General features: G+C 38.9%; 1 protein-coding gene across 1 annotated transcript in view; it reads right to left on the bottom strand.

Annotated features, from left to right (window-relative positions):
- Positions 1-11,774: 11,774 nt before the first annotated feature.
- GUCY2F (guanylate cyclase 2F, retinal) overlaps positions 11,775-25,760 on the bottom strand; it is an 82,897-nt gene continuing 68,911 nt past the window's right edge. Inside the window, exons 15-18 of the mRNA XM_039879751.1 lie at positions 24,083-24,181; positions 21,100-21,194; positions 11,951-12,039; positions 11,775-11,862 (exon numbers count right to left, since the gene is read on the bottom strand). Coding sequence (XP_039735685.1) covers positions 11,775-11,862; positions 11,951-12,039; positions 21,100-21,194; positions 24,083-24,181 — 371 coding nt within the window. The remainder of the gene's footprint in view (positions 11,863-11,950; positions 12,040-21,099; positions 21,195-24,082; positions 24,182-25,760) is intronic.

Here is a 25,760-nt window from a genome sequence, read left to right as displayed (position 1 = left end):
CTTTGAAATTCTATGAGTCTACTTTTTGGGACCATAAAAAGGAACAACAACATGTAAAAACTATATTTGAGGGCCTTTAGGTGGGATATTGAGTAGACAATTAAGGATGTATATCACTGCCATCAACTATTAAGCTTGGCCCGCCTTTTTATTAACACATGCCAGAGCTTTTGTTAAGTGCTGGAGACATCATGCCAACACTACTATGAATCACTGAGTTATTCTCATTGCTGTGTTTAAGCCAACTATTACTCCCCATACCTATAATCAGAGTGCATATCCCATCTGATATCAGTATCCCATGACATACATGAAATAGTAAGGTTAGAATGACCACTAAAATGATTTACTTCATTAATCTGGGAGGAATCTTGAAGAGATCTAGAAATTTAGATATACTATATATCCCTTTATCTTTTCTAAAATGCATAAGAGCTGGCATTTCTTTAAATCTGCAGCTAGTGTTTTAGGGCCATGAATGAGAGGATGAAGATGTTTTCTCCACACCTTTAAAGTGCATACAATTTAATTTTCTGTCTCTTATCCAGAATTTTTGTCAATAGAGAAATGGCGTGATCAGTTACTAAAATATTTACATTTGGCTTTAGAATTTGGGTTGGATTTTTATTTGAAGAGGTATTCTTAATGTTTGGTGACTTCATACCACAGGACAAATATTGAAGCCACACTGCAGAGTTCAGCTGTGGGAACCACTGGGAAGTTTAGCCAGCCCCATCTTGCTCCCTCTGCATGCCAAGGATGGTATCTCTCAGAATGATGTATAGGACCAGTGGAAGAGGGTTACCAGCCCTTCCACCAGCCTCACTACCTTTTCCGACCACATCCACCAGCAGGTTTTGCTATAATTAACTATTTTTTTTCCAATGGTCTTTGTTTCCAGCTCTTGTAGAAAAACCTAGTTCATAAGTTAGAATGAAGGGAAGAGAAATTGGGTTAATAACAAAAAGGAGTGAAATTGAATAATTTTGGTGATCTATCTCTCTGTCATGGTGTGATGAGATGAAAATTATTAATGTTCATATGTTAACAACCTTCATCAAGGAGAGGTTGGCTTTTATTTTCTTGGATGCTTACCATCCCAATCTATCCCTCCTATATTTGGCAAAAGTGATCTTTGACTTTTTGTGACTCAGAATAAAGAAGAGAGAACAAGAACACATGAGAGGCAGAGGAAAAAGACTTAGGCTGCATTCTAAGCCAATATGCATAGCAAAGTGCTTGGAGAGAGGGAAATATTGAGGGGAAAATGTTGGTGGGAGGTTGATTAATTGAAGAGAGAGACACTGGTAACTTGTGGAACATGATGCAAAAGATAAACAAAAAGGAGAGAAGAGGGGATTTTAATGAGTTGTTCTTAACCCCCTTCATGGATTTTGATTAGTGCAAGAATTTGAATTATTTTGAAATTATTTCTGGTTCCTAGACTATGTCTTTGACCAAGACACTACTCTGACACTGGCCAATGAGGGTCCTTCATCTATAAAAGTTTCATTAAGTTCATAAAATCATCTTTCTCTGGGGTTGAATGCCTTACCCCTGTAGATATGCAATGACATTTCATTGCAGATCTGACAAATTGGCTTTTCCCAGTAGCTAACCACCAAAGCACTCCTTGAGAACTAGGCCTCGGTGAGATGCAGTCTGGTAGCAATAGCACTAATCTTCATCCCTGACATTTGGTTAGAAATTGTAATTTTCCCCAGTACTTTGACATCAATTTTCTTTTCTTCCATCCTCATGGCATCCTTATGAAATAGATAGGACCAGAATGTGTATCTCTGCTGTCCTTTGCCAGTGAGTAATTGATAAAGACCACAAATCCGTAGACTCTTAATCTCAACCCTCCTTGACACATCCCTCAGAGAATTCACCAACGAACTGTCTGTGATCCAAAGAATCACTTGATACAGGAGATACTTGAGAGCAGACAAGGGTCATCTGTCCATTCTTCTAGGTTCTCTGTGCCAGGTCTGTATATTAAGCCAGGTCAACAGCAAACAACTTGCCTTAACTATAATATTTTAGCTTTCTGAAGGAAAGACTCCTACTGGTTGAAGATTTTACATTTTACAGCTTTTTTTGAAGGAGAAGAAAAGATATTTCCATTTGAAGATTATGTCTATATCTTTTGTAAAACAACACGGTCTATTATAATAAACACTATTATGCAAGGAATTACATGAAAAATTCCTCCTGGAATTCAGTGGCAGGAAAAAAAATAGGTCTAGGCAGTTGAACTCATGGGCATTTATTTTTTTACTTGACAGAGAACCATACAACTCAATTTTGTTGTTTTCTTCCCTTTTTTACCTTAACTGCCAAGAAACTCAGAGTAAAATTTAGTGGTCAAATACAGTAATTTATCATGGGGCTGTCTGAAGCTTCTAGTTCTGTTTCATATAACATTCTTTCCTGTTATTAATTTGAGTTGATCTGTTTTTATGTGTTCTTAACATTTAAAACGTGCTTAAGTCTAGTTTAAGGATGTTAGGGAATCAGAGAACCAAAGACTCTGAGTGGGAAGGGATCTTAAGAGATCTTTATCCCAACATTCCATACAATGCTAAGCATATCATCTACTCTTGCCCTATGACATGACCATTCAGCCTCTGTTTGAAATCCCTAATAACAAAGAACTCACTATCTTTGAGGCTGAAACATTCGTTTTTGGACAGCTCTAATTGGTTCTGTAAGTTCTTCCTTATGTTGACCTCATGTATCCAACTTCCATCATTTAATCCAGATTTTAGCTGCTGAGGACACATAAAACAAAGTGAAAACCTACTCCCCATGATATCCTTTCACATATATCAAGAGAGCTATCATGACCTTTCCCTTAGTATTTTTGTCAGCACTTCTATTGGCTAAGTATTACAATTCTTTAAATTGGTTCTCCTAAATGCCTCAAGAGAAAACCATAGTAAACAATAACCGAATTATTTTCAATGCATAAATGAGGAACATTTTGTTAGCAAAGATCAGTGACCGTCATGAAAAAAAAAAACATTACCCAATAATTACATAATAAAAATGTGACTCTATCTCTTTAGAATTTATGAGCAGAATGTAAAAACACTACTGCTTTTCAGAATAAAAGCAATGCATCTAACTTCAATTTAATAAACTCAACAAATAAAAAATATACTTGGTTTTTATAATGATTAATTAAATTTTTATTTCATTTTATCTATCTATATATACACATATATAATATTTATATATATGGAGAGAGAGAGAGTTGAGAGAGAGAAAATGGTAATGGAAGATTGACAGATAGATGGAAATACAGGAAAAAACAGTAAGCAAAAAAGGGAAAGAGATGGAACTGCACAAAGGAAAGATGCACACATAGAGATGCATAGAAGCATTCATTTATTAATTCAATAAATAATTATTGATTGCCCTTTACATGTGTCAGGCCCTGTACAGTGTACAAAGATGAATCGAACATGGTTCCTGCCCTCAAGAAGCTTGTAACAATAATTTTTTCTCTAGATCAAAATGTAATAGAGACAACAAGTATATAAATAGCTATAAAATAAGTTAATGTTATATAACTATTAAAGAAGCATAGGTAAAATTATTATTGGAATTCAGAAATAGGGACATATCACTAGCGAGATCAAGGAAGGCTTCTGGAGGAAGTGATATTCAACTAGACTTTGAAAATTGGGTAGAATTTGGACCTGTGGTGGTGGGAGGCAGGGATGGAATTTTAGGAAGAGGGAAAAACATGAATAAAACATGGAATCAGAAGAGGTCAGGGGAAAGAACAAGTAATAGTTTTGTGCTAGAGTATAAACTATAATAAGTAGGGTAGAGAAAGCTAGGTTGGAAACTAATAAGGAGTTTATAAAAATAGAAAAATATTAAAAATTTTGGAACAGGAAAATTAGAAGATCTGTACTTTAATCCTAGAAAAGTACACTGAAATACAGACAGAGATATACACACAGAAGGAAAAAATTACATTTCTGGAATAACATAACCAACTTATGATACCATTTTGGAATACTATCACTACAAACCATTAAAATAGTGTTGCATGTTCAAATTATAGGCATAAATGGGGATATTTCATGTTAATATTTGTCCTGATATCGCAGTGATTAAGTCAACCCAAATCAGGTTCCACAGACTCATAACCATTCCAACTAATTTACTCTGACCCTAGATTGCCCTAGATTGCTTCTGGACCAAGGGATACCCAAAAGAACAAACATGTCTTGCTTCTTAACCACACCAAGATGCCACAATGAAGTTAATATATTGCCACTTACAAAGAACCTAGTTCCATCATCTAGTACCCTAGGGGGCGCCATACAATTGCTTGCAGCAATTGCTTTTTCTTTGCTCTTTCATTCCAAGAAGACGTGGTCATGAGAAGTTCACCTGGGACTGCTCCCTGTAATGGGTTTAATCACCCCTGAAGCAACTGGAGTTAGTGAGTACAAGGTCAAAGGTCTTCTCTGGCCAGCCTATATCCACTGGGTAGACTACTATACCCACAACTCAAATTTCATGGTTTTAGAGGAGAAAGGTAGTGTTAACAACAATAAATCAGAATTTATTCTTATCTTGCTTTGAAGTTTGTAGGCTTAGTTCTACTCTGACTTCCCTCACTATGTAGTGGAGCTCTTATTTGGATGATGGGCACAGCAATAATATCCCTAAGGTGTCCTCTGAAGTCAGGCCCCTTCTCAGACATATCTGAGACTTTAATTATATAAATAGAAATAAGGTCATGTTCTATAAATTACAAATGAATCCACTGGGCTACGTAAAATTAGAGGTTTATTTTCTATCCATTTGGGCCAGATCAACTTAAGAACATGTATGGCTATGGATGAGATTCTGTTTGCATGGTAAAGGAGATTTAGTGACAAAGGAATCTAGGAATCTCTCTCTCTCTCTCTCTCTCTCTCTCTCTCTCTCTCTTAACTGTGATGTCAGTACAGTCAGCCAAACCAAAGTATTCCTGTCAAGCTTGTGCCCATACACACAGTTAGGGTTCTTACTACAGGATCTCTAAGAAGTTTTTCTAAGGGTCAGGGATTGTCCTTGACATAGATACAAGCTGTCTTTATAAATAACATAGAAGTTTTTCTAAGGGTCAGGGATTGTCCTTATAACTCAGATATCTTTCTGACCTTAATAAGAACGGTTCCAGTTGTATTAACTAGATGGTGACTTTAGGAATATGGTTTCTCCTCTCTGAACTCTAATATCCTTTTCCATATTTGGACAGGGTTAATGGTCTCCAAGGCCCTGCTGCTCTATGATTCTATGTGCATATTCATTTGCTTGGAATTAGGTCACCTTTGGAAAATCTTTACTGGTATCTGAAGCACTCTAATTTTCAGTGAGCCAAAGTAAGAATATAGATTAATGGTCACCTCTGCTCTCAATGCCTCTTTGAAAGAGATCCATTATCGCTTGTCCTGCAGCACATCCAAAGTGGAAAAGAGGTAAGATATCAGAATTTTTACAAACCACTCCAGAGAAGCCCAAACAACACACAAATAACAGACATTTCATGTTTTTTATAAAGACAGCTTGTATCTATGTCTATGGTCTATCTATCAATCATCTTGACCCGAGAAGATGGCATGGACCAAAGAAGGTGTGAGAGAGAATTGTAGATTCCATTATTTTAATGGGCTAGAAGCAACCAGTCAGATGGGAAATGTGCTTGATTAGGTCTACCAGCTTTGGCTGGAGAAGAAGTTAAAATAAATCAATCCATTGTGGCCTTTTGCCTAATCAATGTTGACTTGTTTCAACTGAGTCTTTAAATTACATCCAATTGTTTGATGCCACATAGATGTGACAACTCAGTGCATGAAGTATTACTATTTGGTTGTTTGCCACCTCTCACTCCTTGTAAGTTATTTTCACTTGGATTAAGGACAAGAATGTGATAAGATAGACGAGTAGCTTGGTAATAAAGTTGTTTACACTAAGTCTAAAATAAGGTAGGCAGAATGGGAGTCCTTGAAACAACACTTTTTGGTAGAGTAGCTTTCTGTAGTAAATTGAGGTACAGCCCTCTGATGAGGTGGACAGCCATCTGCTATCTTCTGCTTAGTTACACCAAGTAAAATAATGAACAAGTGGATCACTGAAAGATGCCTGCAATCTAAACAGATTCAGCCTCTACCACGAAAAAGATGAGTAACACTGCCAGCAATAAAATAAATGTAAAATTGAGTAACTTGAGAATCAGGTGACTTAAGGTATTCTTTGTCTAGGTGGAGGTTATAATATGCAGTAATCTATGAAATGAGCCCAAACAGGAAGAGTGAAATAGAATAAAGGATCTAAAGAGGTTTTCAGCAATTTTAATTTCCTATGTGCCTTTCTCTGTTGTCTAAATTTTCTAAACTGAACTTGTATTGCTGTTGAGATTAGTAAGAAAAAAAAATCTAAAAGGCTTGAATAATGCCCCATGACATCACCACTTTGTTAAGTAACATTTGTAAAGTACAGTAAAACTTAAATAAGCAGAACCCAATTTGCACTTCATTAACCTTTGGCTTTCTTTTTCCAATAATCCATTTTGAGAAGAGGCAAATCACAAGAAAATAAGCAGATATAAGAGATATTAAAAAACTAATTTAAATCTCTATTTGAAAACACGGTTTAAGCTGTTTTCTAAATATTTTGTGTTGGACAAGGAATATAAACTATTTTGGAAAAGACCTGTGAAAATAATCATTTTGGTCCCTCTTAACCACCAACTCTAGCCACTGTGATAGTAGCAACAGGTGAACAGAGAAATAGCTGGTTGTATATAAGTATCAGGCTATACTCCGCTAAATAAATCAAATGGTGCATGGGAAGAGAGAGTGTTTTTCTTCCCCGTGAATAATTAAATCATTAAGGCAAATTAAAGAAAGCTCAGTTTTGGTCAATGCAGAAGGCCATAATGAAAAAGAATCCAAGAAACGAGAGTGGTTTTAGATGGGAGTTCATGATAGAATCAAGCAAAAGAAGATGTGATCATGAACAAGGCAGAATTAATAGGCTAGACAGGATAGGCTTGGTTGACATGCTGAACTAGAGAAATGCCAAGGAGAGAAATAAGGGCTAGAAACAGACAAAGCTAAGTATCACTCTCAATGGATCTTGCTGTTCAATAAAAGACTTTGGCTGGCAGTCCTTATTTCATAGGCCTAGCCTTGGGGTTACAATTCCTGGGCCTGAAGGACTGGACTATGTTTTGGAGAATCTTGGTCCATGAGCCTATAATTGCAACCCCCTTCCCCTTCCTTTGCCCCCAACAATCCTTCTATATTTATACTTGAGGACAGTGCCACCTCTTCTAGGAGAAGTGAAGTCTTGTTTTGAGTTGGTAACTTTCTTGGAAACTTCCCTTAGGCCTTGCTTCTTTCTAGAAGTCTTAAAAGCTCAGTTTTGGACTGAGACCTTGCCATAAGTAGAGGATGATACTTCAGCCTCCTTCTCTGCCATGTCTAGAAAACAGAATTAGCAAGTCAGATCAAGGAGGTTGCAAGGCAACGTCAACCTTTTCTGTATCCTCTTGAACAGCTTTAGCATAGTAAAAGACCATCTGAGGCTGAGAGAAGTTAGTTTCTATAAAGAGTCCAAGAGCGCTTTGACTAAGGTATAGAGAACGCGGCTGGGAAGAGCTTTTGACTTTAAGCTCAGATTCAGGGTGAATTGATAATGAAAAAATTAAATATTAGGAAGAAAGATATCAAATTATACCTTAGGCATTTCTTTCTTTAAAAAGGCTTGTTCTAAAGGAATTAACTGCTTTACTGGATATGTTTGGGTTCAGCTGTTTTAATGAGATTATTTTTTATAATAAAAGGGAAGAAAAGCTTGCTTAACTATTTTAAACATGCCTGTGACTTAAACTTTATTGCTTTGGTCCATGTGACTGTGGCAAGCCACTGCCAATAACCTCTTAAAAGTAGAATCTGGAAAAGTAAAAGTGTGAAGTTAAAACAAATGTTCAAAGGAATTTATTTCAGGAACAAAGGTAGGGGCCTGAAAGGTAGGGTGGGCAGGGGAAGGGAAGAAAGTTCAAAACTTTAAAAGAATTGTTGAATCCAATCCATTACTTCTGTATCTTTTACCTTGATAATATCTCTTACATCTCTTCCATAATATTCAGAATATGACCCTGAGGCCCAGTGAGATACTCACCTACCTAGCAAGGACAATTCAATTATGTTGCCTAGGTTCTCCTTACTTAGAGAAGAAAAGAGACCATGACAGTTTTGGAAAGATTTCAAATAATAAGAAATAAGAAAACAAATGAACTTCTTCTTAGTTCTCAGTTATCCAATTAACCCGTTATTCCCTATGCATTCCACCCAACTGAAGTCACAGTGGACTGGGATTCAGATGTGTGTTTGCTGCAAAATTTTTTCCTGGCGCTATCTCATAGTATCTGAGTTATAAATTGTGCTCATTAAATAATTTCTTAGAAATTCAAACAAAATGAAAAAGAAAACAAAGTGCCTCCTACTTTTTTCTGTGAAAATAGAGACCTTCTGATCTCAGTCCAAGTTTGCCTGCTGTTTTGAAATGACTAAACTTGGAGGTTGTTTTCTTCCCTTCCTTCGAGTTCACATCCATTGAAGTTTACATTCAAAATGTCTTTTTGGTGATGGCTGTGTAGTGAACAAAGCTTATTAAATTTACTTCCCAGGGCCCTCTTACACTAGAATTAGGCTTGAATAACCCTGGAGATTGATCGTCTTCAGAAGTACAGTCATTCATTAATTTCTTGCCAGGCAGAACAATTTGTTGAAATGGAGTGAGATTTTTCCATTGCCTCACCAAGAGAAGATTCCAGTCTTGGGGTCCTTTGCTCCTGGGTGGGGAAAAGAGAAAACAATATACCTTCTCCACCCTAGGCCTTTCACAGGGTTTCAATATGACTGATACCAAGCCCCGCAACACCACTCTACTCCACGAACAGTTTGCAAATTGCTAAACATTCCTGGATCATTGAACAAATAAACATTATTACATTTGTCAGGTTTGCATAAATAGATGTTGCTATTTACAATTTTTTTAAAAAAATAAATTTAACTAAAAAAGACCATGTTAATATACAGGTAGTCCTCAACTTACTAATGAGGTATGTCCTAAACATTTATGTCAATGGTTTGGAATTTGGACAACGTTGCTCCATAGAAACAGTGGTGTATATGTGGTGGTCAAGTTTCTCGGCCAGTCCACAAAGGTTGATTTAACTTACATAAAGCAGAGTTATATTAAAGCTCTGGCAAGGGTCCAAGGTACTGAGAGTAGAAGAAAAAGGGTATATGCTTCTCATTTTTTGCGGGGTGCAGTCTAAGGAAAACCCAAAGCAAAGGTTTTAAAGTGGTAGAATCTAAACTGACTTTTCTATCTCCATACTTTTTTCACCTGTTTCCCATCTCCCAGGGATCCATTGCTCTTGTGTTCTCTCAAGCCCTCCACTGTGACCATCCATTCTTTAAAACTGCAAACTTTCTTGTTTCTTCTCGTACCAATCAAAATGAAACTTCCATGTCCTCCTGGACATTTAGCTCAGTCATCTTCATTATAATATGACTGATTAATTGCCACTTACCCTTCAAAAGGTACATCTATGGTTGAAAGAGGAGGCTTGACAATCCCAAATGAACCCAAGTTGGTGAAATTTTAGTAACAAGATGAAGCGATAACCTTTAGGAAGGTTTGTAAAATGGTGGATATTTGTGGACATGACGAAGGAGCTATTAGGTAGAGAGCAGGGCCCTGCCTGAGAGGCAACACCTTTAAACAGTTTGCCAAAGCTTTGCTCCCTTTCACAGCATCTTTCTTTCTTCCTTGTCTGATTCCACAGGGCTATCTAAGGATTTCAAGTTTTCCCCTAACATCTCCCATGATGATGGCAGTGAGTGAGAGGCATTCAGAGGTATTGTGGTTCTTTTGTAAGTTGTAACTATCTCACTAAAAGTCACTCTGAAACATTCTGGAATAGGTGGTGTTACTGGGTGACATCAACATGTGACATTTAATGAGATAAGTGAGATGTCCGAGAGCTCTTGGATTTAGGTCAAGCTTTCTGAAGTTTGTCAAGAGTGCTCTTCTTGAGGACTTTTGTGATTTGCACAGCCTACCAAGGACATTGTGGTCAATTAGCATGCCGACTAAAGCACAAGTGCTAGTGAGGCCAGGATCAGAGGTCAAACCTATTTTTGGCCCTATTGTCTTCTATCTTTCTATATACCCACCGTCCACAGAAGCTTGCCCTCTGTCAAGGGGGTTCAGATGAATGAGTGTAAATGGCCTAAGCCACACACGTCTGCAATGCTGGGAAAGCAGTACCAAGCACATAACCAATGATAGTGAGTCAGCCACAGTGTCTTATGCTATAAACTCCAACACATTTTTAGGAAAGGTTTCTTGTACAGTAATTTCAATGCCTGCACACCACCCTGCCAAAGTGAAAACCCTTCAAGAGCCTCCAAACCTTTTCCTCTGTGTGTGAGATAGAGAGACAGAGAGACAGAGAGACAGAGAGAGAGACAGAGAGACAGACAGAGAGACAGAAGGAGATAGAGACTAAGACTGAATGTCTGTGTGTGTTTCCTTCCTCACAGGATAGAATGTTCCTGAAAATTGGATGAATGTATGTCCCAGCTACTTATCTGCTTGTATTATTCAATAGACAAGAACAGAGCCAGGCCCCAGGTGGCAGGGTGGCAGGGGAGCCACCTGCTCAGTACAGAAGACTTTCTGAAGCATAACTACTTTGACTTGTAGAGGTTACCTGTGATAGTTGCAGGAATGAAGATGCACTGAGTTTCCTTAGTAGAGAAACAGTAATAGAGAGCTGATAAAGTCAACAGAAGCTAGTGGAAAAATAGGAAGTACGTGGATACCTTTGGTAGCTGTTGCTAGAACTGTGATTATTCTGGAACATGCTAAAAAAAAGTGAACTGAAATGTGTGGAGATGCCCTAATGTTTACTTTAGAATCTTGTGATTTCCAAGGATATGTAGAGGGAGCAATGGGTCTTGGGGTCAAAGTCCTCATAAAAGAGAGAATAAGAAAGCAAGATAAAGAAGAGGAGAGAAACTGAGAGGAGCCCAAGAAAGCAATGGATTCCTCAGAGAGAAATATATGGGAAGAATTCTTGATAATTAGGTTGTTTTTGCTGCTTTAGAATCATATCATTCTAGTAGATGAAGAGGGATGGGGGAAATTGTCCTGCATTCAAGCCAGGCAGTCAAAGAATAGTCAGTATTAGTTTGGTTGACAACGCTAACTTTAGAAGGGATTGGACAGTGCCTCCAGAGGAAATGACATAAGCATTCCCTCAAATTTGGTCTTGCCAATAGATCCCAGGAACAGGGGGTCACTGCGATATTTCTGAGTTGTTTAGATAGATGTTAGTCTCTAAAGACTTGAGGTGGCTCACCATGTGGCCCAGGTGCTCAACAATGGTAGACAGGTGCATGCACCTGCCTGACAACTGGATAACAAGGCAAGCCTTGTTAACATTCAAATGTGTTATCAGTGCAGGAGGCAAGGGTCTCTCTCAGGCCAGGGCAGCCAGCCTCCCTCAGATGCAGCTCACTCTGCAAGAGGCTTTTGCATAACTCAGAAGAATTTGCAAGTTCATCAACACCATCACACTCTGCCAACAGAGTGTAGGCTGAGAATGGCACCCATGCCAAAGGGAGCCCCAGCTTTAAAAGTTTGGCAAGCTCCTATGCTCTGTTTTCCTGCTGGCCATTACCTTATGGCTTGTTTCTCACCAGCTGCCTTTCTGCTTTTCTACTTTGAAAAGTTGTGATCTCCACTGATTGCAGGCCATGGCCCACTTGCCTGCAGGGCAGGAGAGACACAAAAACAGTTAGTAAAGAGAGTGTGTCAGAGTAATGGAAGACTCCAGTAAAGTGTGAACACCACTTACCCATCTTTGCCCACTGGTGGAGGCACAGGAAGGGGCTTTGTGAAGCCTTTTTTTCCGACCAGCCAGAAAGTCTCTTCTGTGCCTTTGCCCTTATAGAAAATATGGAAAATATTAAACATCCTATAAACCTAAAGAAATCCTTCTGATCAGTAGGATACAAGCATTCGGTTTGGCTCGGAAATTGCCTCTGCTTTCCCTTTGTCACCACTCCCTGGAGTCTTCCTTTCTCAGCACAGCTTCTTTGCCATATATACTTGAGGCTCAGGCAATCTCCAAAAGGTGCCATAGCAGCCAGATGAAAAGTGAACACCATTTCAAGCTGTCATCCAGATGTTTTGTCTACCTGTCGCCATGCCACTCCATTTTCAGGAATGTGTGGTTGTTTGGCTTCATAGCAAACAAACATCTGGATGCTCAGTTGAAGATTTTGTTTGTCGTTTTTACCCTAATCTTTTGGCATTAGGCAACACATTGTCTTTTGTATCTAGAGTACATACATTTAGAGTCTACCTCCCCCCAATACCTTGCCATCCAACAACTCTCAGAAAAACCAGAAAGGGAATAGAAATGGAAAGCAGGCCGTGCAACTGTGTTTTTAATGCCAGGGCACCCGGGCTGCTTTGAGAGTTCTACATTTCTGCATTGTTCTTTTCACCCTGCCAGGAAATTCTTACAGATCTAGAGAGACCCCAGGGAGGCCTCCATCTATAGCCCAGTTAGTTGGCTTTCAAGAACCATAGGTCTGAGATGATAAAGGGAGTATAAACTCAAGTTGGTCATCCAGAGCCTTAATGATGACCTTGGAGGAGTCAAATTTTCTGCCTCTGCTCTGTCCTCCCTTTCTTCCAATAAACCCTCTTCTCAATGTGTTTCTCTCTCCTCCTTTCAATTCTCTTTTGTCTGTCCTCATTTTCTCCAATCCATAAGAAAAACAAAAACAAAAAACCGTGTTTACTAAGACTGAGGAAAATAATGGAATATGTTTCCAACTCATTAATCTGAAATATGGTCTTAGTTTCAGCAGATCTCATTTGGAACAGTTCTAAATTGTTTAACTTAGAAATTCCAATTAGGGTTGACCCTTCATTGTTATATATTTCATATTACATATATTCACCCCTTAACGACAATGACAACTATAATAACAACTAGCACATTTAATTGGAGAATGTTAAAGCATTTTGCAAATATTTTGTTCAAGACTCTGAACAAGCCCTCCACGAAGCAAATAGGAAGAGAATACCACAATAGACCAACCTCCAATGAATTGGCAACCAATTCATCTTAAACCTCAAATAATTGGACTGTTTGTGGTTACTCTGTTTTCAGAAGGGGCAAACAACTTGAAAATATACTCACACCACACATTCTTACAGTTATTCCACCCTCACAGTAACAGAGTTGGGAATACAGAGATGGCTCTGTCCTAAAGGAGTTCGCAGTGTAGTTAGACAAAAACCTATTCAGTCAATGACTTCAGCTCTAAACACAAGCCCAACTCTTCTGTCTCCTGAGTAATTTCTTTTCCGCACAGTGCTTAGTACAGTGTCTTGTATAAAACGGTTGCTCAGTAGATAATCAGAGTGTTCCATTAACTGGAACTCTCAACCCTTGAGCACTTGCAATACTCAAAGGTATCATTGGACCTCATCTTGGTAAAACATAGTCTTAAAGTTCAAACTTGAGGACTCCAACCCCCAGCCATATTTTACTGTTTGTGTTGAGATCTAGAGGCTCTCAGGACAGAGGCCCAAGGGAGCTTTGCAGAGGCCAGGATTGTCCAGATATTTGGATCAGTCCTGGGGACACACAGGGATGCCAAAACTAATGGTTGCAAAAGAGGATGGGAGTGTTAGAGACTCAGGCAAGCTTCCAAATCAAAGAGTATGCGGTGGAGTTCCAGGGACTCTCTAAGGTTTTAGAGACCATGCAGAAGAATCCTTAGAATACTAGCTCTCTGTTTACCCACCTTACTTCCAAAATTCTGTCGAAGAGAGAGGGTGCAAACAAGTATGTAACAACTAAAACCTAAATCAAACTCTATGACTCAATATCAATCTCTAAGCAGCCCTAGAAACCTCTCAAATAAAAGCATCTTACTTTGCCCTGACACTTTTAAGACAGTTTTAATCTCCTGTCTTATTAATCCTCACAAAACTTCTGGAAGGTAGATTTATTATTAACCTCATTCTGCAAATGGGAACACTGAGGTTCATGAAGATTAAGTGACATGTCAAGAAACAGGCATAGCTGGTACTTGAAGCCAACTTTAACAGACTCCAAGTTTTTTCTTACTGTGACTTTGCTATTTTTTGTTGAGGTATAATTGACATGCAACATTTTATTAATTTCAGGTGCACAACATAATGATTCAATATTTGTATATGTTTTGTGAAATGATCACCACAATAAGTCTAGTTAACACCTTAGATTCCAAATTTTTATTACTCTTGCCTCTACTCTATATAGCTTTTCCAGTATACTGCAGTCAATAGGCAGGTCTACAGGCCAAAATGCAATTTGGGGGAATTTTAAACCTTGTGATTAATGTGCTTCCTGATAATCACAGGTCAGAAAAGGACTTATGTGGAGAAATGGAAGCACAGAGAGGATGAAGTTACTCATCTGATGTCATACATTGAGTCACTAATGGACAAGAAATACAGACCAGATCTTCTAACCCTCAGGACTCTGTTATTACAACCTCATTATTTCTTAGCTAAATTGCTGGTGTGTGGTGTGAGTGTGTGGGTGTGTGGGTGTGGGGGTGTGGTGCATGTGGATGCATGTGTGTGTGCATGTGCTAGTACGCATGCATGTTCATGTATATTTGTTAAGGGTTGAGGGCAGAGGTGGAAAAGGTTGGGGAAAAAAGTAGAAATTACAAGTAAAACAGGGATAATGCTTAAGGACCTGAGAATCAGATAATAGTTAGTCCCAGAATTCAGAACAAGGTCAGAAAGTGTCCACTGCTGTCAAGGACAACATAATCTGGCTGAGAACAACTATTTGGGGAAGTCTTTTCAGAATGTAAATAAGAGGCTCTGGTAAATACAACAGATAAGCCAAGATATATACAAAGTCTCAGCAAGGATCTTCAAACTTGTCAGGAACACAGTAACTGAAACAGGACTCATGTAAGAAAAGAAGTGATAAGATGACCTATCACCAGGCCATTAGGAAAGTATTGAAAAAAAATAGAATTGGCCAGTTAAGCACTGATGATTTGTTCCCAGCAGAGTACAAGAGAGGTTTGGAGTGGGCAGTGGGACAGCGCCCCAGAGAGGCTGAGTTTCACATCTTTAAATGAGTCCTCTATCAAGCTACCGCAACTTTCTCATTTTGGGTCTCTTTCTTTGTATCTGCCAGCCACCCAATTACTCAACTTTTCTATGTTCTCTTCTTTCCCCCAGTCCAATCCACATCTTTGATTTCACTAAGGGAAACAACTTTAAGTATCATTATTCCAATGAAAGAGATGGCAGTAAAAGTGTTGTTGTTACTAGGTCCAAGCCTTGAGCCCAAGAGAAGAGACTCTGATGGAGAAATTTCATCAGATGGAAAGAGAGGATATTTTTAGTTCTGAAATCACACCTGGCTGGCCATCAAACATGGTCCTTCTGACCCATGTACTAGAGCAATTATTGCTTTCCAGCAGCACAAAGTGGATGAGGGGTAGAAATGTTGAACACAATTTTTTTTCCTCTTTCATTTCTTTTATTCTCAATAGAGGACATAAAACTCCAGTCGTCCATTTTATTTTTAAAAAGTAAGAATTAAAAAGCTACTGACTAGGCCATATATCTGAACGAAACTGACATTGAAAAGTGAAATGGAGCCTAAAGGGCCTACATATTCTCAGGCAGTTTTCTGCCGTCCCCATGGAATAGGCTGAAAGATATCAAGCTAGGGTTGATGAATTTTGCATGGATAGTAAAGCTTTTCCTAGCCCCTATGATAATACTTTCTTTAAAATAATTTTTCTATAATTGCAGTTGGCGTATATTATATTAGGGTCAGGCATATAATACAGTGATTAGACATTTATATTTCTTACAAAGTAATCACCCTGATCTAGTATCTATCTCACACCATACATAGTTATTACAATATTACTGACTATATTTCTTTTGCTATACTTTACATCCCCATGGCTTTTTTGTAACTAACATTTTGTACTTCTAAATCCCTTCCCCTTTTTCACCCACCCCTCAACCTCCTTTCCATCTGGAGGCCATCAAAATGTTCTCTATATCTATGAATTTGTTTCTATTTTGTTTAATTTTTTTGTTTTTTAGATTCCACGTGTAAGTAAAATCATATGGCACTTGTCTTTCTCTGTCTGACATAAACTCCACTCAGCACAATACCTTCTAAGTCCATCCATGTTGCCGCAAATGGGAAAATTTTCACTCTTTTTTATGGCTCAGTAATATTCCATTGTATATATGTACCACTTATTCTTTATTCATTCTTCAATTGATGAACACTTGGGTTGTCTCCATATCTTGACTAAACAATGCTGCAATGAACATATGGGTGCACATGTTCCTTCAAGGCAGTGTTTCAGGTGTCTTTGGATACATACCCAGAAGTGGGATTACTGGATTCTTCTTTGTCTCTTGTTATAGCTTTTGTTTTAAAGTCTATTTTGTCTGGTTTAAGTATTGCTATCTCAGCGTTTTTTGTTTGTTTCTTTCCATTTTCATGAAGTATCTTTTTCTGTCCCTTCACCTTCAATCTGTGTGTGTCTTTCAATCTGAAGTGAATCTCTTGCAGGCAGCATATGTAAGGGACTTTTTTCCTATCCATTCAGCTACAGATTCTTTAAATTGAAATATTTAAGCCATTTTTAAGTAATTGTTGATAGATATGTAGTTAATACCATTTTTTATTCGTATTTTTTATTTTTTTCTTTTTCCTTCTTAAAAGAGTCCCTCCAGCATTTCCTGTAATACTGACTTGGTGATGATGAACTCCTTTAGCTTTTTCTTGTCTGGAAAGCTCTTTATCTGTCCTTTAATTCTAAATGATAGCTTTGATGGATAGAGAGAGTAATCTTGGTTGTAGGTCCTTGCTTTTCATCACATTGAATATTTCCTGCCAACCCCTACTGGCATGGAAAGTTTCTGTTGAGAAATTGGCAGATAGTCTTAAGGGAGTTCCCTGGTAGGTGACTAACTGCTTCCTCTTGCTGCTTTTAAGATACTTCTTTGTCTTTGGTATTTTAATTATGATATGTCTGGTGTGGGCCTCTTTAGGTTTATCTTATTTGGGACTCTGCTTCCTGGGCTCATATGTCTTTTTCCTTCACCAGGTTAGGAAAGTTTTCCATCATTATTTCTTGAAATATTGCTATCTCTCTTCTCCTTCTGGCATCCCTATGATGTGAATGTTGGTACGTTTGGTGTTATCCCAAAGGCCCTTCAAACTCTTCTTATTTTTTTGTATTCTTTTTTCTTGTTCTGATTGGGTGTCCTCCTCTACCCCATCTTCTAAATTGCTAATATGAGCCTCTGCTTCATCTAATCTACTGTTGATTCTTTCTAATGTACTCTTCATCTCAGATATTATATTCTTCATTATTGACTAGTTCTTTTGTATATTTTCCATCTCCATTTTTATGTTTTCTATCTCTTTGTTAAAGTTCTCACTGAGTTCATCTACTCTTCTCTTAAGTTCATTGAACATCCTTATAACAAGTGTTTTGAACTCTGCATCTGGTAGATTGCTTGTCTCCATTTTGTTGAGTTCTTTTTCTGGAGGCTTGTTCTCCTCTTTCATATGAGACATGTTTCTTTGTCTTCCCATTTTGGCTGCATCCTGTATTTGTTTTATTTATTAAGCAGGGCTGCTATGTCTCCTGGACGTAAGAAAGTGGCCTTATATAGTAGGTGTCCTGTGGATCCCAGTGGCGTGATCTCCCTGGTCACCAGAGCTAGGTGCTCTAGGTGTGTGCCTTGTGTGGGTTGTGTGCCTTCCTATTGTAGTTGAGCCCTGGTTGCTCTTTTCACATCAATGGGAGGGATTGACCCTAAGATTGATTAGTTGTGAGGATTGGCCATGACTACAGTGGAGGAGCTGTTGTGCAGGGGCCAACCCTATGGAGTAGGATTAACTTTAGTTGCATTCTGGTGCCTTCCCTGTCTGCCTTTTTGGTCTGTCATCCTTGGATGTGGCCCTGGTGATGCTATGTCTCAGACTGAACTGGCCACTGGGCATGCAGGCTTGGGCCTCCTGGAAGGGGCCCCACCATAGGCCAAGATCAGTCACAGCCTGTGCCCTGCCCAGGATCACCTGGCATGAGCCACCAAACAATCCACAGTTGACCACCACTCACACTGGGCTTGGAGATGCCTGGAAGAGGTTAAGCTGCAAACCAAGGACAACTGATGCTAGTTCCTGGCTTGGGGCTTCTCAGCAAGAGGTACGGGGCATGCTGAGGCCAAATGCTGCTTGTTTAGGTTTTGTAAACTTTTGAGAGATTTTTAGGAAAGTTTGCAGCATGAGCCAAGACAGATCGTTTGTATGGAAAAGCCACTGGAAGTGGCTTGAGTGGGCCTGCACGTTGAGTGGTGTGGGGCCTCAGGGAATAATCTGGGCAGGGCAACCAATGTTAGCTACATTAATGGAGACCCAGATATGGCAGCCACCTGCATCTGCACACTGGGAAGAGGGAAGGCTCAACAAAGGAATCAAAACTTCTACCAGCACTTCTGTCTGGGAAACAGTTGCCCTCCAGTCCTCACTACAAAGCCAAACAACTCAGTTCCTCCCTGTTTTTCCCCGGCATCTTTCAAGCTGCTGCCCCAGTGCTCAAGCTCAGAGCGAGTGAATTCATCAGTCTGTGTATGAGCCCTTTAAGAAGAATGTCTGCAGCTCCTTCAGCCCTCTGTCTTACTCAGCCACAATCTCCACTGGTTTTCACAGCCAGAAGTTGTGGGGAATTCTCTTCCCAGCACTAGAACCTTGTGCTTGGGAACTTGGTGTAAGGCCGGGACCCTTCACTCCTCTGGGGGAATCTTCATAGCTGATATTTCCTCCCGATTATCAACTACCACCTGCAGATATGGGACCAGTCTGTTCCGTGTCTCATCCCCTCCTACCAGTTTTGAAGTGGTCTCTTCTCTGTGTCCCCAGTTGTAGGACTTCTGTTCAGCCAGAACTCTGGCAACTCCCAGTGATGGCTGTTCTGTAGTTGAGTTGTAATTTTGATGTGTTCGTGAGAGCAGGCAAGCACAGCGTTTACCTATTCTGCCAATTTGACCAGAAGCCCTGAATCAGAATTTTTGAAGTGTGCTGGTGACATAGTCTTATTGGGGATATATCGCATACCCTTAAATGATGAGGAATCACCTGTCCCCCTGTCCCTACTATGTAATGTCCAATACTTGACTTTTGGTGAGAAGGTGGGGGGACAGTGACACAAAGTATCTCTGCTTCTCTCCCTTTCTTTAGGACTTGCTTCCTATTATCTTCCTTCTTCTCATTGACTCTTCCTTTCCCCTGGAGCCCCCTCTCTTCTTCTGTCTCAGTATCTTCCTCTGAATTTCTCTTCCTCAGGAGGACACTGCCACCCCAATAACCAAGACTTGACGTGGCTTTAGGAGAAGACTCTCCCTCCAACTTGCTGTATAGCACATTCAAAAATTCCCTGGTATGGGGGAAACTTGAAGCTGCAAAGGGCCCTTTTGACGTAGTCTAGCTTTTGTATTTGAAACACCCAAAGATGCGATTGCTTCTGACTGGAATTTGGGGGCAATAAAAACAATGAGGGTAGGGGCATACTTTTCCTTTTCAGCTTCAAAAGTAACACCTCTTCAACAATTCAGTTTTTAAATGAGGACAACTGTGCCCAGCAATACAGAGAGGAAAGTGCTTTAAGAAACCAAGCTGTCTTTGTCCTCCTCTGCTGAGAAATGACAGAATATATATTGGGATCACAAAAGCCTTGGGTGATTTGATTCGCTTCCCAAGTAATATCACCACCCCCATCATCTCATTGAGTTATCTATAGATGTGGGAAAGGAACCTCTGTTCCCTCATAAGTGACTCATCCCATTGGATGGAAGATATTAAGGATCTATTGGAAGGGACAAACTAGGACTAGCTAGACAAAGAACTGATCGGCTAGAATCAGACCTTCTAACCTTTAATTTCTGAAATCCATTTATATGTACATTGCTACCATTTGAGGGAAAGCATGCCAATGACAGAAACAAATTATGCTTTACTCAGTGAGCAGGTTTTGCTTTGCCCAAGAAAATCACTGAAGAAATAATTTTCGTGAATATGGTACCATGGAAAGAGTAATGAATGGGAAGTCAAGTTTCCTGAGTTTTGGCCTGATTCTGCCATCAGTTGACTGTGTGACTCTGATCAAACTACCGCACTTCTCTGGGCCTTGGTTTTTCATCTGAAAATGAAGGCATTAGATTATCAGGTATCTAGTCTCTTATAATAGGGAGAGCCAGAGGCCCAGGAGTCATCCAGAGGAAGATGAAAAAATTCAGTGGAAATGGCAAGAAAGAAAAAAGAGAGAAAGAGAAGAAGAAAAGAAAAAAAGGAAAAGAAAGGAAAGAAAAAGAAAAGGAAAATTATTCTAATTTTGAATCCCAGATCAAGTGATAGTCCTAACAGAGAGAAAGGTGATATAAAGTGTTGGTCTTTCATAGGAACTGACTTTACTCATCTTGGTCCTCATAGAAAGACATAAACAGGGGGTCAATGGTGAAGATAAAAAGTCAGAAAGGGCAAATAGAAAATCTGAACTCATCAATATTGTAGCTTATTGAACAATGTCTAGCATTGCCAAAAAGTAAACAAAATGGAAATTAGAAAATGTAAATAATAGTGCAGCTCCTTGGAAAGCCAAATTCTGGGCAATTATTTAAGAGAGAAAGATACAACTCATAGTCTGAAAAATGCAGGAGATTTAACAATCCTCTTCTGTAGCCATATTTTAAAGAGAAAAAAAAAACATGCAAAAAGGAACAATCTTTTGGGCACAACAAAATGGGGCTGAAAATCCTGCCCAAATTATAGTTCTGAGTCTCAGACGCCCATGTAAACTCTTTCAGCAGACCATGACCTCTCCAGAAGCAGGTGTATCCAAGTGGGTTGACTCACAAAACAAAAGAACATTATACCTTGAGCTCTGTCCTTCCTCGAAGCTCCACTTCATAGCCCTCACTCAGAGCTTGAAGAATTGTCACAGTACTGTGACTTACATGGATGCGATAAGCTGTAAAAGAGAGGCATGATTTTGAATCTTTTCAGGTAAAATCAATGAGAAAATATTAATGTAAAAAGCCCCCACTTCTAAATGAACTAGACCCTAAACAAAGTCTCTGAGAAAGAGCTTTAGTTAGAGTTTCACAGGAAAATGAGGGGGAATGATGGCCTTCCTTACCAGGCCCAAATAAGGCATTAGCTGTAGCACCTATCAGCTCCTAGACACTATCTCGGATGAAAGACCATGCAAAGGAAAGGTGTTAATTTAACTCAAGGGTTGAGGTGGAAAAACCAACAACCACTATTGCTGAAACACAGCCTCCTCTGAGGGAAGTGAGGCTTCAAGCAGACTCTCTCACAGGCTGCTTCCAGGGATGAACTCCCAAGGTTTACATATCCTACTTAAGAGACAAAAGAGTGTCTTCCATATACATCCATACAACTATCTTTCAATATTGCTATACTTAAAATAAAACACCAATGAGAAATGGCCCAAGACCTCTGTCAACATTTTATGGTGACTGTATATTTATAGCTGTGTTTTGGGTGGGTACATCTAGCTGTGTACACACATGAATGTGTTATTTTCCAACTAATGATCTCGATCTAGGATAAGAGTTTTACATAAGGGACACCAACTAAAAATTTTGTTGGAAATTAAGTGTAATTCTTTGGTGAAGAACAATCACTTATTAACTGAGGCAGGATTCTTGACTGTCATCCTATAAAGTCAGACCTTATTCAAGTTGAATCTTAAATAAAAATCCAAGACTTATTCTCACATATACTTGAGAAGCTAATTCTTTTAAAAGCTGAGTACAATCTAAGTCAGAAGACATGACTGAAAAGAACCCAAAGAAATTTATGCTAAGTTTACTTACAATGACTTTTATTTTTTGACAGCTCAGTGCTGTTGTTGGTGTCTTTCTCATTAACTCATGGTCACCCAGAACATCTGCTCAAAAGGGTTGTCCCATACCTAAAGTCATACGATCATCTGGTGTGTTCCAAGTCAGCCCTGTGTGTGCCATTTCACTAGCATCTGGTTGTCAGGAAGCTTTTTGGTAGGGTAATCCTACTGGTGGGGAACACACAGCTCAAGAGAGATATTTCATTTCAACCACCACCTAGTTGTGTGGCAAGGAGGATCACTCCAGGGATGGGTCACTAGTCACTTCCATTCTAGACTCAGTGGATTCAACGGGGCACAAAGGAGGTATTGATAAAACTCGATTTTTTTAATAGACCTGTGACATGTCTCAGTCTCATATCCAACATGAAGTTGAAGGCTACCTCTTTACAGACATTCAATATGATGCAGAGCATAATGCCATATTTCAGTTCCAGTCATTAGCTTCCAGAAAAGCACACTAACCAGCTCCTTTACTACAAAGACAACATGTGTATCCCTCCCAATGCTTTCCTTACATTGTCAATGCTTAATAAACACCTGTTGCCTATGATTCACTCTATTTTCTTCTTAACTGATCACTGGATGAGGTGCTGCCTAAACCTGAAAATTCCATTTCTATTTTCAGTTCTATATTTTTAGTGTGAAATGTGTGGAGTTTCTTTGGTGCAGACCAGAATATTGCCTTAGTCTTCTACAAGTTACATCAATCTAGGGTACTGTGTCAAACCTGTATTGAGGTTCCATGACCATTTTTACCTCACCTTGAGTTGTACTTCAAGAGCAAAGTCATATGCTTGTAGCAGTTCCCGAATGACTATGTCCATGGTCTCGGCTATGTCTATAGAGTTCTGACTTTCCCAGATGTCAGAAAATTTATTCTGACAACAGCTTCTAAGTTCCATGCTGCCTCCTTAATCATGGCTGTATAGTCTAGACTGACTGAGACTGGACTCATTGTGCAAGCCTGTTTCTGCACATGAGTGATGAGGAGTGGAGTCAGACAGGGTACCATCCACTGTAATATAAGCCACCATATCATCAGGGACTAGTTTGCTTATATTGTTAAAATTTGGGAAGAGTTTGTCTTGCTTCGTAACTACCAGAGCCAGGGCTGCTAAGAGCTTAGTGTTTGTATTTAATAATAAAACCATGAAAACTGTATATACAATCTATTGTTGTTCTCTATGCCTTTACTATACTGGCATAAACAAATCACTTTGGTCAACCATGATATAGGTAAAGGTACACTGTGATTCTGGCATTGCCTTAGCAGTGGCAGTATACAACCAAGAAAGAGTTGTTGGCAACAGAAAAATGTCATAATGGTTTGTACCATTTTCTTCTCAAAGCGGGAAAGAAATGGTATCATTGATACCATGGATGTTTTGATCAAAGCTAAGAGTTTTATATACAAGTTGTAATTAATTATTTCAGAATGCCAAGCTCTTTAGGTTGAGAGATTGTTTCTAGCTAAATTTGAGGGGGCTATTTGGTGAAGCCAGAACTCCTAGGGTCCTAACTAGCTCAAAAAGAGTACTAGAGCAGCAAATGGCAGCCAGTTAGGAGGCAGCTGCCTCTGGGTATGTCACCACAAACTAGTTGAAAAACTAAAAATGTCAGTTCCTTACCTATTTCTTTTTTCAACATGACTCCCCCAAAACCACCAGGATGGACAATTTTTACTTTACCCAAAGGATTTTTTAAAGTTGTTTTGCTTAAATACTGGCTGTTTCAATGTCACTTAGCTACAGCTTTATTTCTAGAACAAGAAAGGTACATGTTCAATCCAACATCACCCCCTACTGGTTTGCCACTAGAGACCAGGAAAACTATGAGTTAAATCTCAATTTTCTCAAATTATCTTTTATTTTTCTTTAAAACATTGAAACATCAAGTACCCTGCTCTCTTTCCCCTCTCTTCAGGAAGAATCACTTTCCAAACAGTAGTAGGTTACCACCCCTTCCATCCCACTATAGGTACTCACGTAACCCTGTTGATTCCATCCGAGAAGCTGTGTTCACAGTGTCTCCGAACAAGCAGTATCTGGGCATGGTAAGGCCCACCACTCCAGCAACAACCGGCCCTATAGAGTATCAGGCAGTTAGGATTATAGTCAACAAGTAGGCGTCCAGTGCTAATAGAGGAACACTGCCAAGGGAAGGAATGTAATTGCATAAAGGAATAAAGTTGCCACCAAATAGCTCTGGGAATCATGAGGAAGACTTATGAGTAATGAACTCTTTGCCCTACAAGAAAGCAAGTGTATAACAATGCAAACATGACTACTCTTCTGATTTATAACTGTGTTCTAAGCAGCAGTTATACCCAAGATGCTTATATCTGTCAACAGGGACAAATAAGCATCAAACCCAAACCAGAAGAGCCTGCACAGAGATTCAGGATCCAAACATGTTTTTTGCAAGAAAAAAATGTGACATTTCCCTGTGACTTAGTGTTGGAAGGAGGAATGTCAAAGTATTATCTGTCTCTCAAACTGTGTCTATCAAGAGAATTATTGCTATGACAGTTGGAAAATCTGAAGAAGTAGAGTTGACTTTCAATCATTTGTGTTAAGGGCATGGAAGAGCAATATAGATAGATAGATAGATAGATAGATAGATAGATAGATAGATAGATAGATAGATAGATAGATAGATACATAGATACATAGATACATAGATACATAGATACATAGATACATAGATACATAGATACATAGATACATAGATACATAGATACATAGATACATAGATAGATAATCCAAGAATACTTCTTAATTGTTCTTAATTGCCTTTAGAATGTTTTTTGTGCTTACAATTTAATATAGCCATGTTAGGTGTTCATAGAGTGGACCTTACTTCAAAAAATCTTCAGCAGCCATACTGAAAACTCAGTTCAGGAATAGTTAGGAAGTTCTCCACCTTCACCTTTCTGGTCTCTACTGTGTTTCTATGTTAAAATTGTTTAGCTTTGTCTTTTGCTGTTTCCAGAGTTAGAGAAAGTAATTAGTGTTTTTGCTTTTAAAAGTTCTTTCTGAACTTTAATTTTCAAGAATAAAAATAAGAACTACAGAACTTATGTTTCTCATTTTAATTCCTTCCTTACCCATTCAGAAGCATTCTTTGAGCACTAAACTAGGCACCAAGGGGAATAAAAAGGAAATGTAACACAAGGTCTCAGTTCTCCAAGAGTTTATAGTCTAATTGAAGAAAAGAGACTATCAAACAGAAAGCAATTAACCAACAATCCAAAACAATGTATGATTGAGGCAAAATACATGCTACAGGTAGAAGTGCTGTAATAGTTTAGAAAAGGGGGACGGTGCTTATTAGGATCTAATTCAGTTAAGAAAGATCCAATGGAGAAGGTAGAATTTTATTTGGATCTGGATGGGTGGGTAGAATTTGAATAGTAGAAAAGGGACATGAACCAAAGGTTTGTGGTTGGGATTGAGCATGGAATTTGGGGAAGTTCATAGAGAAAGCAGTCTGCATAGTTCAGGCAGCTGGGGAGAAATTGTAGACAAGGTTGGATACTGGGTTGTACAAGCTGGAGGACCTCGAACCACGAGATAATTTTGAGCAGGGAATTATATGATGAAAATGATTTTACTTTTCTTTTTTTTTTTTCAGGTCAGTATATAGAATGAATTGAAAAGGTAA

The sequence above is a fragment of the Pteropus medius genome, unplaced genomic scaffold (assembly GCF_902729225.1).
Source record: "Pteropus medius unplaced genomic scaffold, Ma_sr-lr_union100, whole genome shotgun sequence".
Taxonomy (NCBI): Eukaryota; Metazoa; Chordata; class Mammalia; order Chiroptera; family Pteropodidae; genus Pteropus; species Pteropus medius.
The sequence above is the reverse complement of the archived record's forward strand: the minus strand, read 5'-3'. Positions and strand labels throughout refer to the sequence as shown.